This window comes from Cetorhinus maximus, chromosome 4, assembly GCF_964194155.1.
Source record: "Cetorhinus maximus chromosome 4, sCetMax3.hap1.1, whole genome shotgun sequence".
In the NCBI taxonomy this organism is placed as follows: domain Eukaryota; kingdom Metazoa; phylum Chordata; class Chondrichthyes; order Lamniformes; family Cetorhinidae; genus Cetorhinus; species Cetorhinus maximus.
This window is the reverse complement of record NC_135882.1, coordinates 49,920,622-49,937,875: the sequence shown is the minus strand read 5'-3', so window position 1 is coordinate 49,937,875 and position 17,254 is coordinate 49,920,622. Positions and strand designations below refer to the sequence as shown.

The following is a 17,254-nucleotide window of genomic DNA, read 5'->3' as shown; positions in this document are numbered from 1 at the left end:
AGAACTGTCAAGTTATTTAACTGCCAGGCCCTTTAAACATTGAAAAGAAAGCTGCCTGCCTCGGTGCAAGAATTGGGGAAAAAAATCTGTTCTTGCAGTTTCGATAACTGTTTGTTTACATAACCTGAAGTGCTATCATTAAGGCATTATTAGTGTTTGGCTGCTTTCCACAACATATAATCATCACATTGCAGGGTTGTAAATTCACAGTTTGATCAATAGCTCAAAGAGATTATTAAAGGATTAATAGTGATAGAGCTGTCAATTAAATTGGCAAATATAGGTTACAAGCAGCGGAGTTTTGGATGAGCTGAAATATACAGAGGGTGGTGAATGGGAGGTCATCCAGGAGAGCCATCAAATCGTTGAGTCTGGAGATGAGGTCATGGATGAACAGCAGCAGATTTGCTCAAGCAGGCATTATGACAGGCAATGGTACAGAGATCGAAGTACAGTGTCTTTGTGAAGAGAATTACATGGAGTCAGAACCTCAGTTCTGAGTTAAATAGGCTATTGAGACTACAAACAGTCTGGTTTAGCTTGAAGCAGTGGCCAGGGAAAGAACTGGAATCTACAGAGGCACAGAAAGTTGTAGGTGTAGAACTGTTGTCACCTGATTACATGTGGAAGAAGATCCTCTGCGAATTATGTAGCCACTGAGCAACAAGGAATTGGAAAAAGGAAAAAAGCAAGTAGGCTTCCTTGGCATCTTCAGGGGCAATGGTGGGTAATGGGTAAAAGAAGCCATTGCTGGAGAAGAATGCTGAGTGGCATTGAATGAGGGTGGTTCGGTCAACCAAATTAAATACTGCAGAGAGGTTAGCAGGGTATAATGCATTTTGGTTGCGATCATACTCTGTCTGTGTGTGCTTCGATTGTGATCACATTAGTTTTCTTCTAATACTCCAGTACGTTTCCCTTTAACTTGGCAAGCTTTGCAAAATTGGCTGCTTTGGTCTTTGGGAATTTTCTGTCCTACATACTACAACTTACTGGCTGGTTAAATTTTAATACCTATTAATTGTAATTGTTTGAATCTGATCATTTATTAATTTGTTAACTTTTTTCACATAAATAATATACATTTAATATTTTTGTGAAGAATATGTAGTAAGAACAATTCCTAGTGCACATTTCTTATGTTTTAAATTATAGAGGACAGACAATTAAAGAAAAAAGTTGAACTCCAATGTAAAAAAAAACTTTGTATTCTATTTAATTTATTTTTCTGTTTACTGTTGGAAGCAACAAATATATCCAAATAATGACATTTGAAGTGCAGTTATTTGGTGAATGTGGCAGCCAACTTGCCCCCAGCTTGCCTAACGCAAGATCTCACAAGCAGCAACTGCGATGAATGCCGAATCTTTGCTGATGTTGGTTGAGTTGGCCATGTTGGCCAAGACACTAGGAGAACTCCATACTCTTAATCTGCCATGAGAGCATTGATGGTGACTTGAACAGGCAGGTGAGACCTTGATCTAAGGACTCATCCACAAGGCAATGCTGCACTCCCAACAAGTAGTGCATTCCCAACAGCTCTGCACTGACATGTCAACTTGGAATAATAACAACCATCTGACTTGGAGGCAACATTGCTACCAACTAAGCCAAGGTTACATATAACTAAGCTTATGGCTCTATTGCATGGATGTGTTTAGACTACTGGTGAAAATTAAAATCTGAACTGGTAAGTTTTCATGCCATATTCATGCGCCTGGCCATGTTATAATGGCAAAAACATTTATAAGACTTGGACTTGCCTTTTTTGTCTTTCCCCTCTGTTCCTTTTGTAAGTGTGATTTTCTATATATGCATATTTTTAACCTATCTATAAAATTATTAAAAACTGTCTTATAGTCCAAAGCAGTATTTTTCATTTCTTCATTCTCTGGCATACTCCACACACACTGAGAGTAGACAGGACCTGACTGTCAGTGCCAGCCTACTCTAGTAGTGTGTTTACATGATTGAAGATGTCTTCAATCAAAGAATGGAAAAGGTACCGCTAGGTAAGAAATCATTCCTTCTATTTGAGAAATTTGCTGTAGCTTATTACAGAGTAGGCATAACAGATAAGCAAACTCGAGAACTGTTGGATGTGGGCTTCAGCTTAGAAGAGGGAAAGTGCACAATTTAGGTTTAACTGCTTTCTACAGAAGGTGATAATTTTGTGGGATGGGCATGCTTCAAGAAGTAGCAGAAGTGGGTCACGTGGATTATGTTGTGGGGAAACTGGAGAATTATTTGAAGAGCAGTTGATTCTGAGGTTTCATTTTGGCAGATTTGTATCAAGAAACATGGATCAAAGGCAGTTAAATGGAACTGAGGTACAGATCAACCATGATCTAACTGAAAGGTGGAACAAGCTCAAAAGGCTTATTGGCTTCTTCCTGTGCCTATGTTCTGGACCTGTATGTTCAATATGTCTAATGCTCAACTGGATTCAACTTCATAATATGTTGTGTGCTGATGATTCAAATACTGGTCCATAAATCATGTATGTTATCCTGGTTTGGGATGAACTTTGAAACATTACTAGTTACACTTGGGTTCACAGTAATATGGTGGCATAGTAGTAATATCACTGGACTAGTAATCCAGAGACCCAAGCTAATGCTCTGGGGACATGGGTTCAAATCCCAGCACAGCAGCTGGTGGAATTTAAATTCAATTAATGAATCTGAAATTGAAAACTAGTCTCAGTAAAGTGGTGACCATGAAACTATCGATTGTCATAAAAACCCATCTGGTTCTCTAATGTCCTATGGGGAAGGCAATCTGCTGCCCTTATCCAGTCTGTCCTGTCTGTGACTCCAAACCCACAGCAATGTGGTTGACTCTTAACTGCTCTCTGAAATGGCCATGCAAGCCACTCAATTCAAGGGCAATGAGGGATGGGCAACAAATCAAAAACAGAATTACCTGGAAAAACTCAGCAGGTCTGGCAGCATCGGCGGAGAAGAAAAGAGTTGATGTTTCGAGTCCTCATGACCCTTCAACAGACCCTGTTGAAGGGTCATGAGGACTCGAAACATCAACTCTTTTCTTCTCCGCCGATGCTGCCAGACCTGCTGAGTTTTTCCAGGTAATTCTGTTTTTGTTTTGGATTTCCAGCATCCGCAGTAGTTTTTTATTTTTATCTTATGGGCAACAAATGCTGACTTTGCTGGCGATGCCCACTTTCTATGAGAAGATAAAATAAAGTAGACAGTAACCAGTCTGATACAACCCATCTTGAACCCTAGCCCAGATCCCATTCCTTCATCCTTGCTTTTCGTTTTCTTACACCATGATTGCAGTTAACTCTAACACTTCCTCATTTGTTGCAAATCCCTCAAGGAACTTCTCTAAAGCATTATTGAAACATAAAATTATCTCCTCATATGTATGTGAATGTGTGTCTGCTCTTTGAGAGAAATTTTCTTTCTTTTAAGAAAAACATTAAAGCTACCTGCAAACTGTGACAGAATGAAGTGGATTATTTCATTAATTTTGTTTATTTTTTGTTTCAGCGCCAGAAGAAGAGCCAATCGACTACAGTGTGGAGACATTAATCATTTTTGTAGTTAGTCCAGTGATAGTGCTGGTTGTTTTGTCTGTCGTTGCTGTCCTGATTTGTCGCAAAATTCACCAGAATAGGATGCAACGGTTACATGCCCGTGATACTGAAAATGGAGCAATTGATGGCCTTATAGCTTCCAATGTGGGAGATAGCACACTTGCGGTAATCAATTTTTTCCAATCAATTGTTGGAATTCTTTGAAACAAATGGGTGTTGTTTAAATGTGAGGAGTGTATAGATTGCAGCTGCAGGATAGAATGCTGTTAACTACGAAAGTATACAATTAGCTCCTTGGAATACAGCATAGAACAAAGTTTGTTTTTATAAACTTCAATACGGGAAATATGGGTGAGGCAGTGTTTAATGTCAAATGCTTTCGAAATAAGCTTCAAAGAGCATAACAAGCTTCATTTTCTTTTTGTAAAATGAAATCCTTAGGTTTAATTGTGTTCATAGACACATAAATAATAAAAGGGTGGTAAGAGGAAGTGTGGGGCTGATTAGGGACCAAAAAGGGGATTTACGCATGGAGGCAGGGGGCATGGCTGAGATACTTAATGAATACTTTGCACCTGTCTTCAGCAAGGAAGAAGATGCTGCCCAGGTCATGGTGAAAGAGGAGGTAGTTTCAGACACTTAAAGGTGTAAAATTGATAAGGAGGTGGTATTGGATATGCTGTCTGTACTTAAAAATTGATAAGACACCAGGTCCAGATTAGATGCATGCAAGGATACTGAGGGAAGTGAAAGTGGAAATTGTGGAGGCAGTGGCCACAATTTTCCAATCGACTACAGTGTGGAGACACTAATCATTTTTGTAGTTAGCCCAGTGATAGTGCTGGTTGTTTTGTCTGTCGTTGCTGTCCTGGTTTGTCGCAAAATTTACCAGAATAGGATGCAATTCGGGGTGGGGGCTAGAGGACAGAAGAATTGCAAATATTACACCCTTGTTTAAAAAGGGTGTAAAGGTAAACCCAGTAAGTGCAGGCCAGTCGGTTTAACCTTGATGTTGGGGAAACTTTTAGAAACGATAATTCGGGACAAATTAATAGTCATATGGGAAAATGCAGGTTAAATAAGGAAAGCCAGCACAGATTTGTTAAGACCTGTTTAACTAACTTGAGTTTTTTTAGCAGAGAGGGCTGATGAAGGTAATGAAGTTGAATGGTGTACTTCCAAAAGGCATTTGATAAGGTGCCGCATAACAGACTTGTGAGCAAAGTTAGTTAGAGCTCTTGGAATAAAAGGGACAGTAACAACATGGATACAAAATTGGCTCAGGGCACAATTTCAAAATTTCAAAACGACAAAGGCTGGAAGTATTGTGAACCATGTGGAGGATAGTATAGAACTTCAGAAGGACATAGGGTTAGTGGAATGGGTGGACAAGTGGCAGATGAAATGTAATGCAGAGGAGTGTGAAGTGATTCATTTTGTTAGGAAGAATGCAGGGAGACAATATAAAATATAAGGTACAATTCTAAAGTGGGTATAGGAGCAGAGGAACCTGGTGTATGTGTGCACAAATCATTGAAGATGGCAGGACAGGTTGAGAGAATGGTTAATAAAGCATATGCCATCCTGAGCTTTATCAATAGGGGTATAGAGTACAATAGCATATGTTAAATCTGTATAAAACCTCAACTGGAGCATTGCATCCAGTTCTGGGCACACACTTTAGCAGGGATGTGAAGGCATTAGAGAGGATGCAGAAAAGATTCACAAGAGTGATTCCAGGGATGAGGAACTTCAGTTACGTGGAAAGATTGGCAAAGTTGGGTCTGTTTTCTTTGCAGAAGAGAAGGTTGAGAGGAGATTTGATAGAGGCATTCAAAATTGAGGGTCTGAACAGAGTAGATAGGGAGAAACTGTTCCCATTGGTGGAAGGATTGAGAACCAGAAGGCACAGTCTTCTCCTCTCCAAGGAAAACAGTCACAACTTCTCCATTCTATCCTCATAGCTGAAGTTTCTCATCCCTGGAACCATTTCTAAATCTCTTCTGCATTCTCTCAAAAGTGCTCACATCCTTCATATAATATGGTGCCCAGAACTGTATACAGTATTCCAGCTGAGGTCTAACGAGGGTCTCATATAAACTCAGCATAACTTCCCTGCTCTTGTACTCTATGACCCTATTAATAAAGCCCAGGATACTATATGTTTATTAACTGCTCTCTCCACCTGTCCTGCCACCTTCAATGATCTATGCACATATACACCCAAGTCTTTCTGCTCCTGCATCCCCTTCAAAATTTCACCCCTTATTTTATATTATCTGCCCATGTTCCTCCTAACCAAATGCATCACCTCACACTTCTCCACATTGAACTTCATCTGCCACCTATCTGCCCACTTACCAACTTGTCTATGTCCTCTTGAAGTTCCACACTGTCCTCTTCACAGTTCACAACACTCCCAAGCTTCGTATCATCCGCAAACTTTGAAATTGTCCCCTACACACCAAGATCTAGATCATTAATATATATCAGGAAAAGCAATGGTCCCAATACCAACCCCTGGGGAACTCCATTACAAACCTTCCTCCAGCCCAAAAAACATCATTGACTGTTACTCTCTACTTCCTATTTTTCAGCCAATTTTGTATCCATGTTGCTACTGTACCTTTTTATTCCATGAGCAATAACTTTTCTCACAAGTTGGTTGTGTGGCACTGTGTCAAATGCCTTTTCAAAGTCCATGTACACCACATCAACAGCATTACCCTCATCGAACTTTTCTGCTACCTCTTCAAAAAACTCCAGCAAGTTAGCTAAACACGATTTCCCCTTTAGAAATCCATGCTGGCTCTTCCTTATCAACCCACATTTTTCCATGTGATTACTAATTCTGTCCCAAATAATTGTTTCTAGAATCTTGCCCACCACTGAAGTTAAACTGACTGGTCTGTAATTACTGGGCTTATCCTTACAACCTTTTTTGAACAAGCGTGTAATGATTGCAATTCTCCAGTCCTCTGGCACCACCCCTGAGTCTACAGAAGACTGAAAGGTTATGGCCATTGCCCCTGCAATTTCTACTCTCACTTCCTTCAATTTCCTTGGATGCATTTCAACTTGTCAACTTTAAGTGCCAACAGTCTATTCAACACTTCCTCCTTATCAATTTTGAATCCTTCTAGTGACAGAGTTTTCTCATCTGTCACCATGGCCTAGGTAGCATCTACCTCCTTGGTAAAGACGGATGCAAAGTATTCATTTAATACCTCAGCCATGGCCCCTTCGTCCATGTGTAACAGATTTAAAGTGATTTGCAAAAGAAGCAAATGTGACGTGAGAAAAATCTTTTTCACACAACAAGTGGTCCGGGACTGGAATGCACTGCCTCGAAGTGTGGTGGAGGCAGGTTCAACAGAGGAAATCAGGAGGGCATTAGGTGATTATTTGAATAGAAACAAGGTGCAGGAGTATGGGGAAAAGGCAGGGCAATGGCACTAGATCATAATGCTCATTTGGAGAGCCGGTGCAGACATGATGGCCCAATTGGCCTCCTTCTGTTAAGATTCTGTGATTGTGTGATACCTGCTGCTTAAATCCTGATCACCACTGGAAAGGGCCTCTTGGAGATATCTTTTGAACATGTTTCTGAATACAGGTGGCCTTGAAATGCCACCAATGTAGCTTTCTCAGATTGTATGTCAAAGGTTCTACTTCCTGTAATAGTTTATTCTTTTTCCACTGTCTGATTTAGCTACTGTTCTCTATGAAATTTTCCACATTAGTCAAGCAGATTCAGTAAATTTATTTTTGCTAGCATTCATCCCATTTCTTATGCAGTCGAAGTTTACTGGGATCATGGGTAATTATCTGGATCAAACACTGTTCTAAGTATTGGCAAGCATTTTCAGCACCAGGATTCAACACAAGCACCTTTTCAATGTACTTAATCTCTGACTGAGAGTTTGCAACAATGGAAAGTGATAACCAAAGGTTTTGTCACTGGGCAGAGTAAGGCCCTAAGCCTTCAAAATAATAGCCCGAGTCAGCATGGTGCCAGATACCAGGTTTTGACAGGACCAAAACAACAACTTGGAGGCTAAATCTACATAATTGTTCATGTACTCATCAGCATCTGCATTAATACAATGGCTGCAAGAGCCAGACCCAGGTTCCAAACCACCATTCTGAGAAACTGCTGTAAATAAACTCTTAAATAAAACTTTATTCCAAGGAATCATGAGGTGGCTATGTCCCATTCAATATGGAGTGGACCTTGCTCAAAGGTCTAATAATCAAGATGGTGATTTATTCTGAATTCTTTATTAAAACTGTACACACTGAACCTTCTGTTCTTTTGAATACTGGAAATGCTGTTTAGTGCAGTAATGTTCAGTTCCTTGAGATTGAAATTCTGGGTCTATGGCAAAAAGGAATAACTAAACTGCATTTATAATATACGCTCAGTTTCTCAGATTTCCAGCTAAGAAGGATCACGATCTGTGGGGCCCAGTCTCCAGTGTAGAACTTCAGAAAAATCTATTGCTAGCAAATGGTTCATGAATGATCGAGTTATTACACAGTGGCATACTTTTCAGATGCTGTCTTTTTGAGTGAGTGGTTTTTCTGTCTTCCCGTGTCATGGCTTTGAAATCAGCATTTCTGGATCTGGTTGAAGTTGTTCCTCAAAGCATAGCAATTCAGCCCAGTGCTGAAACTATGTGACTTTTCAGTTCATACCAATTCAGCCCAGTGCTGAAACTATGTGACTTTTCAGTTCATAGCAAAGGCACAAATGGGGGCTACAGTCCCTGACTATGAGCATGGGTATGCAATCACTGACCATCAGGAACTATTGGCTAATAATTTGGAACTGTGCAGTAAATCCCAAAAATGCTAAACTAAGTACATTTCACTTTGGAAAGCTCAATTAAAGCTTAGAGCACAGTCACATAGCAGCTGTATCAACTTTCTCTACTAGAAAGTTCTTCCATTACATCTCTAAGAAAATGCAATGGGAAAATAATCTAATGAACTCCGTAGCTTTAAATTCCTCACTTGACAATTAACTCTGTTGATTTTGTGTCAGCCAGGAAGGTCGTGACCTTTGGCATTAATAATGAACCAACCATTACCCCAGGTGGCTGGAATTCTGCAGATCTCAAGGCCAGCTTCTGCAGCACAATAATGTAGTTTCTGTGACAGGTCTGTCTAGGGTTTGGAGGCAACACTATCTCAATATAATATTTTTAAAAACAGCATTTTAAAATTGATTAAATAAGTAGATTTATTTAGAAAAATTGTGGATTTTTAAGATGTTTCCAAGAAATCTACAGTGCTTTGCCTTCCAAGTTCTTACATACTGTATAGTTTCCACTTACAGCTGTCACTTTGCACTTAGCTCTTTCACCTGACTTTTCACCTAGTCTGGTGAGACAGCTAGGTGTTAAATATCTTTGTTATTAATAACTGGTATTCTAAATTAGAATAATGTAACCTAATACTAGTTTTCTAATCTGCATTGACTGGAATTTGATGAAGACCCATACATTTCACACCTTGCACACTTACCTGTAAACTGGTAAACTAAACTGTACTCAACGTTCCTGCAAAATCAGCTAATTAAGGTGCCGAGATTAGTGGTGCCATATAATTCCTGCATCACTTTTGACAAGGTGGAATAGGAGGATCAAGCAAGTATCTAGTTTTAGGAAGAAATCATATTTTCCATTCAATTATCTCTTTTGGTGACTACATCATGGTGGTCTATGAACAATATTCCCATTGAAAGAACCAGCACATAACATTCTACATTAATCATGTTTTGTGTTCTTCATTCTTAGGATTTGCTTGATCACTCCCGTACATCAGGCAGTGGGTCAGGTTTGCCGTTTTTAGTACAACGCACAGTCGCAAGACAGATCACATTGATGGAATGTGTAGGTGGGTAAAGGAAAACAAAACTTGAACTATGTTTACTTGAAATAGGTGATTTGACAATGGTGACCAAGCAAACAAGAATGTGGATGTTTCAATCTATCTGCTGGAATTAGCCCTAGGAAAGCTGTATTGTCTTTTTGGAGATTGTTGATGATGTACTTGCCCATCAGCAGCCCATTTCACCAGATTGCCTTGGCAGGGCATATTGTGGGCATTTGACTAATGAGAAAGCTGGCTTTTGTCCACTTTTTTTAAGCTGCCATTGTAAAAGATTAATTTTAAGCCGAGTTGTAAAAGGTTAATTTTACAATAGGTCAGCTGAAAACCTACACAACTGACCAACCCGGGAGACAGGAATTTCCCCTAACAAACCATGTCTGAAGGTTTCATTTATCATCATAAGACAACCAAACGTTTGCAGAAATGTCTAATTTTAGTTTAGCATGCCATTCTTATAAGAAACTTTTATCTGATGAGAATAAATCCAAAAATATCAAATTGGAAAGGGAAATGTGTGCTTACACACATGAAACAACTTTTAACACATTAACCATTGAAAAGCCAAATGATATAATGCAGATAGTAAAGTAAAACACCTAGCAGACAACTATTTACACTAAGGTTTCCTTGCCCAGTACGGAAGAATCTTGTGGGCAGAGCAGTTGAGCAAGCAAACTGCAAGGTTTGCTCAAAGCTAAAATAATAAAGCTTGAACTGTAAATATTTTAACAGCCTACTTACTAGGTGAGTCTGTAATGCACTGAAATAAAACTGGAAGCTTTTTTCCCCGCATATCCCCAAATCATGAATCGTTGAAGAGCCTGTTAGAAAACACAGCAACAAAGACAAAAATTGATCGTGCATTGTGAAAACTATAATGGTAATATATATAATCAAAGCTAAGGGTGCCACCAGATAGCCAATGCAAAATGCTTGTGAAGCCAGAAGTTGCAAATTTCTAATTCTTAAAAAACCACATCTCAAAAGAAATCTTCAGTGGAGGTGAACAGTTAACAACACTAAAGCATAATATCATGAAGCAGGGTGAAATATACCAGAGTGGTCCAGAACCTTAAAAGGATCTTTACGTGGTAAAATACATAAATCATGCTTAGATTTGGCAACAAGTTTGTGTATCATATTGTGTGTGTAATAGGTCTAGGTATGGTACAATAGGTGTATAAGTTGCAGATATGGTAAAACAGCTGTGCCAAATTTGAGAAACTGCTACAATGCAAATATCTCTGGCGACCAATTTGCTTGTTTCTTTTCTCAAATAAAGATTGGAGCTCCACTGCCTTGTATCCATTTTGCACTTGCTCTCCCATATTTAAACATGCTATTTGCTTTACTCAGTATCTGCTATTCTGATCATCTAGATGTTTTGTGGAATTGAGCTTTATTTCTAGCATAATTGAGCTCAGCTAAGAACAAGAAAAGTGTGTGGTGAATTGGCAAGTTCACAACATTTCTATGAAAAAATAGCTGTAATTTTTTGATTTAACATCTTCACCTTAAATTGTTGATTCAGTCTAAGGAGCTCAAAGGAAGTATGATTCTTATCCAAACACAAGCCAAATTTCAGCATCACAAAATATATCCAAAAGACTAAAGTTTCCTTGTTTCCCATCTGAAACAGGAAAGGGTCGCTATGGAGAAGTTTGGAGAGGTCAATGGCAAGGAGAAAATGTTGCAGTGAAAATCTTCTCATCGCGAGACGAGAAATCTTGGTTTAGGGAGACTGAAATTTATAATACTGTTCTTCTTCGTCACGAGAATATATTAGGTGAGAAATTGTTTATATAGACCTTTGATTTTAATGAAAAATGTGAATCCAAATTGGTTTTCATGATAGTCCGTGTAAAATTTAGTAAGGCAACAAGCAAAACTGGAGGAGAGATGTCTGTTGTTTTGGATGGATATCCATGGAGAAATGACACCTACCTGGCCACCAACCTGTAAGAACACCTACTAGGTAGTTACTTCCATTTGGAAAAAAATAAAACACAGAAAATGCTGTAAATGCTCAGCAGGTCAGGCAGCATCTGTGAAGAGTACTGGAGGCATGTTTGCATCTGTTGCAGCTGAAGTCATTGAAATCTAAGCCACAGTGCAGGTGTCATTAAACAGTGGAAACCAAAAGGTGTCACAATCACAACAATGGTGTGCTGTTAAACATAATGGCAATCCTGCACACAATAAAACAAAGGCAAAACTTTGGTAGTTTAGTAGTAGGCCAGCTGGTACACCGTGGTCCTGAGCACAGGCTGTAGTAGAAGAAATATCCTCAAGGTTCTGCAGGCATTCAACAGAATACAGTATGCAGCACAGGATATTCGTGCAACCCCATCTCTTAAAATTTAATTTTTCTGTGCACAAAGCATGAAAACTTTGACCTATACCTATCCCACCACACCACAAAAGAACCTCTGCCTAAAAAGAAACATACCAGTAAGCAGATGGGGAGGCGATCATCGTGGTATTGTTGCTAGATTAAAAATCCAGAGACCCAGGGTAATGCTCTGGGGACCTGGGTTCAAATCCCACCACGGCAGATGATGGAATTTGAATTCAGTAAAAATATCTGGAAATAAAAGTTTAATGGTGACCATGAAACCATTGTCGATTGTTGTAAAAACCCATCTGGTTCACTCTGGTTTCACAGAAAACTTCAACTTTAGGGAAAGAAACCTGCTGTCCTTACCTGGTCTGGCCTACATGTGACTCCAAGCCCACAGCAATGTGGCTGACTTTTAACTGCCCTCTGAACAAGGGCAATTACGGATGGGTAATAAATGCTGCTCCTAGCCAGCGATGCCCACATCCCATGAATGAATAAAAAAAAGATAAAGACATAAAAATAAGCACATAATAACACTGTAGAAATTTTGGAAAGACAAAGCAACAGCACTCTGTGTGCAAGTACTTAGAGCAATAAAAATGCAACAGGGCAAACCATATCTTAAAACCTACCATTATAAAACCAAAGGAGAATATATATTAGACAGAAGAGAGCAATAATGAATCCAACACTAAACTCCACTATTTGCATCTTTTCAGCCCAAAAAAAAATCATGCATTCAGCACTAATTTGTGTTCTATCCTTTAACCAAATTCCCTAGACAATCTGCCATATTTCCTTTAGCATTGTGTGGCTTCATTGTAATCAACAAGCCTTCTATAAGCACTTGTAAAGCAGTACTTTTGTTTCCCATAGTGTTTCCAAAGCTTGAAATAGGGAAGGGTAATAAATGAATCTAAGGTAAATTAAAATGCTCTGTACATGGAAGGATATGAGCAAAGGCTGCAGCCACCAGCACAGGTGTATGAGTAGAGGTAAGGATGGAGAGAGGTCACTTCCAGATGACACTGTTTAGAACCTTCCTCGAACATGCATAATCTTCAAAGAGATGGAAAGTGCAGTCACTGATGTTCCATGTTCATCTCGCTGAAAACAGTTGAAGGGGGGCAAAAACAAGTGTGCAACACAAATGACATGTATCATATTAGAAGGGAGCATTCTGACAATTAAAGAGTAATAAAAAAAAATCAAGTGCAACAGTTGATTTTATCTATCTGGTCACTGCTTGGCTCAGAGTGTTAATATTTATTATACTGACATGGTCTGGTCTTGATGTGTAAATATGCATCAAGGATTAACCTCAACACCTACAATATGGCAATCTTCCAAGTTAGAAAAATTTGCTTTTTTTGATGGAAGGAAAAATGCGAAGGATGTGAGAATTGAGTGAAATTAAAATAAGTAGCATGGATAAAGAGAAAAATAGGATGAGAAGAGAACAGAATCTTCAGTTAACATTTTGATCTTTATATATCATATATAGGCCCTTTGTATAGTAATGATACTACTTATGTAAATTACTTCATTAAGTTAATACTGCTATTTTCACTGTCACGGTACATGAATTGGAAACCAGGCTGGGAGTCAGTTTAAAAAAAAGCGATAGAGGACAGGTATAGAGATACAATGAGAAATTATAAAAAGAAAATAAATGCCACAGAAGAGATGAAATATCCAACTAAACAAATGCAAATGAGGAAAGCAAGAAGACTTTGCATTTTGCCATCTTTGTTTTGCTGCCAAATAACTAAAGAAGTGTTCTGAGCATAGGGATGCAATAAGGTACTCTACATTGGTCTATGTGCTTTTTGTTTCTTTCGATACCTTTCACATTAATGACTTGCATATATTGTTCTACATCCCTCGTTGCACCTTTCTCCAAGAGTTGGGAAAGTAATGTGTGTGTTGTAATGCAATCACAGTTATCAATTTTGACTTTTGTTTTTTAGGTTTCATTGCTTCAGACATGACGTCAAGGAATTCTAGCACTCAGCTTTGGCTTATCACTCATTACCATGAGAACGGTTCACTCTATGACTATCTGCAACGAAATGCAGTGGACACTGTAGTTTGCCTGAATTTTGCCTTGTCTATAGCCAATGGTTTGGTGCATATCCACAATGAAATTTTTGGAACTGAGGGAAAGCCTGCAATTGCACACAGAGACCTGAAAAGCAAAAATATTTTAGTGAAAAAGAACCTGCATTGTTGCATCGCTGATCTTGGTGAGTATTAGTCCTGCACAGTCTTCACTTTAAAAGAAAAGAACAATTTGGCAAAAATGCTGTATTAATTAATGTCTGTTTTTGTAGGGTTAGCAGTGATGCACTCACAAACAAACAATCAGCTAGATGTTGGGAATAACCCTAAAGTGGGCACGAAACGATATATGGCGCCGGAAGTACTTGAAGAATCTATTCAGGTTGACTGTTTTGATGCCTACAAACGTGTAGACATCTGGGCATTTGGGCTTGTATTGTGGGAAGTAACTAGGAGGACATTCAGTAATGGTGAGCATTACTATATCTATTATTCTTGCAAGTCCCTTTTTCTATTATAAGACTAGACCTCTATATCAAGTTGAATTCAAGAAAAGTAAATTAGTTGAAATAACTTTTTGCCTTAAGTAAATCAAATAATCTCATGTTTAAAAATTGTTGAAGCTTAACCTTTATATAGTTCCCAGAGTTGCAGTATATTTAGTAGCCTGCTCAATATTGTAAAATCTTACTGGCAAGCTGTTTCTGGTAGACTTAGAATCGAGTCTAAAAATATCCTCTTCCCAGAGGATTCTCTGCTTGTAAGCAGCATTGTCCCTCAAGGTTCTGGCTCTTCTGCCATCACCACTGAAAATTCAGCTGGTTCAACCATTGGCCATGGCTCGTAACCCTGAGTATGAGACCCTTATCTGGGCCTGTGGTGAAAAGAGAAGGAGGTACCATCCCAAGGTCTCAAATGACTCTGCTACCCTAAGTTCAGGAATATGCATCTACAAATGCAAAGCAAGGGCTACAAAGATGTGCACATCTGCAGACTGCATGGATAGGCATTTAATTGAAGACTGAATGCAGAAAAACTCTCATTTATGTAGCATTTTTCATATCTTCAGGATATCCCAAAGTGCTTTATAGCTTAGTGAATTACATTTCAAGTGTAGCTACTGTTGTAACGTAGAAAATACAACAGCCATTTTATGCCTAGCAAGGTCCCACAAACAGTAATGTGATAATGACCAGATAAACTGTCTTAATAATGTTGGTTGAGAGTTAAATATTGGCCAGGACAAAAGTGAGCCTAAAATACAGAGGTCAGAAATGGGAATCCTGGAGCCCAAACTTTATTTGTCCCTACTTGTTCATTTCTAGTTGGAGTCAGCAGTTGAAATACTGGCCCAATTTTCTTCCTATCCAAGTTCAATTTTAATATTCCTAACATAGCCCTGGTGAGATCAACTAACTCAGCACAGAATTCAAATCAAATTTGGTTTTGTATGATTATGCTGAGCAGAACAGCCACTCAATGATTAAACTCACTAAGTCATTTAGAGAGCTGTATGGAAGTGCCTGTTCTTCACTTGGCAGCTGTCCATATATTTAAATAAGTGGTGCCAACTTAGGAACATAGGACTTAGGAGTAGGTCATTTGGTCCTTCAAGCCTGCTGCGCCATTCAATAAGATCATGGCTGATCTGATGGTGGCCTCAACTCCATTTACCTGTCTCGCTTGTCTATCAAAAATCTACCTAACTCAGCTTTGAATAAGTTCAATGACCCAGTCTCCACTGCTTTCTGGGGAAGAGAACTCCACAGACTAACGACCCTCAGAGAAAAAAGTTTCTTCTCATCTCTATTTTAAAAGGGAGACCTCTTATTTTTGAACTGTGTCCTCTAGTTCTAGTCTCCCCCACAAACAGAAACATCCTCCTGGTATTGACCCTATCAAGTCCTCTCAGGATTTTGTATGTTTCAGTAAGATCACCTCTCATTCTTCTAAACCCCAATGGCTGTAGGCTCAACCTGTTCAGCTTTGTGATGCAACATCTTTGGACAATTCTTTAGAATGGCTTAGAAAAAACATGGTGTTGCTTCAGACTGAAACCCTTCACAAAACATTAGAGAATAACTCTTAACTAGACTGTGGACTTTTCTGCAACTGTTGTTGGTGAGGCTCAACATCATCAAAGAGCATGTTAAACAGAATGAATCCCCTCTCACCCAAATTGGGAACTCTAGCTCTAGCATGTACCTCTTCATAAGTCTATTTGAACTTGCTGTATTGGTGCAGATGAACTGAGTGACTAAGAACCTTTGACTCAGGAATATTTTAATTTCCAAATGTTCAAACATGCCAATAGCATGACATTGTCTGCTGGTATATGATTAAAATATACAAATATTTAAGAGTTTTTGCTTAACCATTATCACCACAAGAAGTGGTACAGAAATTTCTTGGGCACAGCTTTAAACAAAGCAATGTCCGGCAAAAAGTCCTGAGACCACAACATCACCTGCCTTGAGAACCCTGAGGCCAGGAGCGTCACCCCTTTTGAGAACCCCGGAGTCAAGGGCACTGCCTGCCTTGAGAACCCCAGGATTTCGCCCGCTGAGAACCCTGGGGTCAGATGCCTGGTGCATCACCTGCCTTTAGAAGGCTGGGGCCTCGCCCACCCTTATCAACCCCAGGACCTGGGGTCTCACCCACCCTGAGAACCCCAGGACCTGGGGCCTCACCCACCGGGAGAACCCTGGTGCCTCGCCCACTGGGAAAACCCATGGGCCTCACCTACCCTGAGAACCCCAGGAACAGCAGCCTTGCCCACCTTGAGAACCCCGGGATCAGCAGCCTCACCCACCGGCAGAACCCTGGGGCCTCGCCCCTCACCCACCAAAAGATCCTGGCGCCTCACCTAACTTGAGAACCCCGGGAACCAGGAGCAACGCCCACCTTGAGAACTGCACAGCATTGGACATCACCCATCTTGATCCTTTTTGTGTTGTCACATTTATTTAAGATAGTTTTGCACTGTGTCATCCAAATTAGATGTGCTTAGAAGTTTAATTCTTCCTGCTTTTTCAGGTATTGCGGAAGAATATAAGCCTCCATTCTATGATCTGGTACCGAATGACCCTAGTTTTGAAGATATGCGAAAGATTGTATGTGTGGAACAGCAAAGACCAAATATCCCCAATAGATGGTTCTCGGACCCTGTGAGTTCAATACCCTTTATCGTGTAATATAATTTATTAATTTACCATTTCATTCCAGAGTTCTTGATCATGCTGTACCTGCCAACTCTGTCGTATCCTCTTCTCACGTCAATATGCACTATTCAAGCACATCCTGGGGCACTGTGCCCTCCCTGCTGTGTAGATGCTGAGGAAGCACTGGTTTCCCATGCTTGATGAGTTCAGGCGGTATAGCATCAACACCTG

At 39.6% G+C, this 17,254-nt stretch overlaps 1 protein-coding gene across 3 annotated transcripts in view; it reads left to right on the top strand.

The window, feature by feature from the left end:
- acvr1l (activin A receptor, type 1 like) overlaps positions 1 to 17,254 on the top strand; it is a 69,368-nt gene that overhangs the window by 47,454 nt on the left and 4,660 nt on the right. For 2 of the 3 annotated variants that reach the window (XM_078540147.1, XM_078540146.1), the window contains 6 exons: positions 3,516 to 3,727; positions 9,364 to 9,463; positions 11,100 to 11,246; positions 13,772 to 14,047; positions 14,135 to 14,332; positions 16,899 to 17,029. In XM_078540147.1, coding sequence (XP_078396273.1) covers positions 3,516 to 3,727; positions 9,364 to 9,463; positions 11,100 to 11,246; positions 13,772 to 14,047; positions 14,135 to 14,332; positions 16,899 to 17,029 — 1,064 coding nt within the window. The remainder of the gene's footprint in view (positions 1 to 3,515; positions 3,728 to 9,363; positions 9,464 to 11,099; positions 11,247 to 13,771; positions 14,048 to 14,134; positions 14,333 to 16,898; positions 17,030 to 17,254) is intronic. The other variant, XM_078540148.1, reaches the window with a different exon arrangement.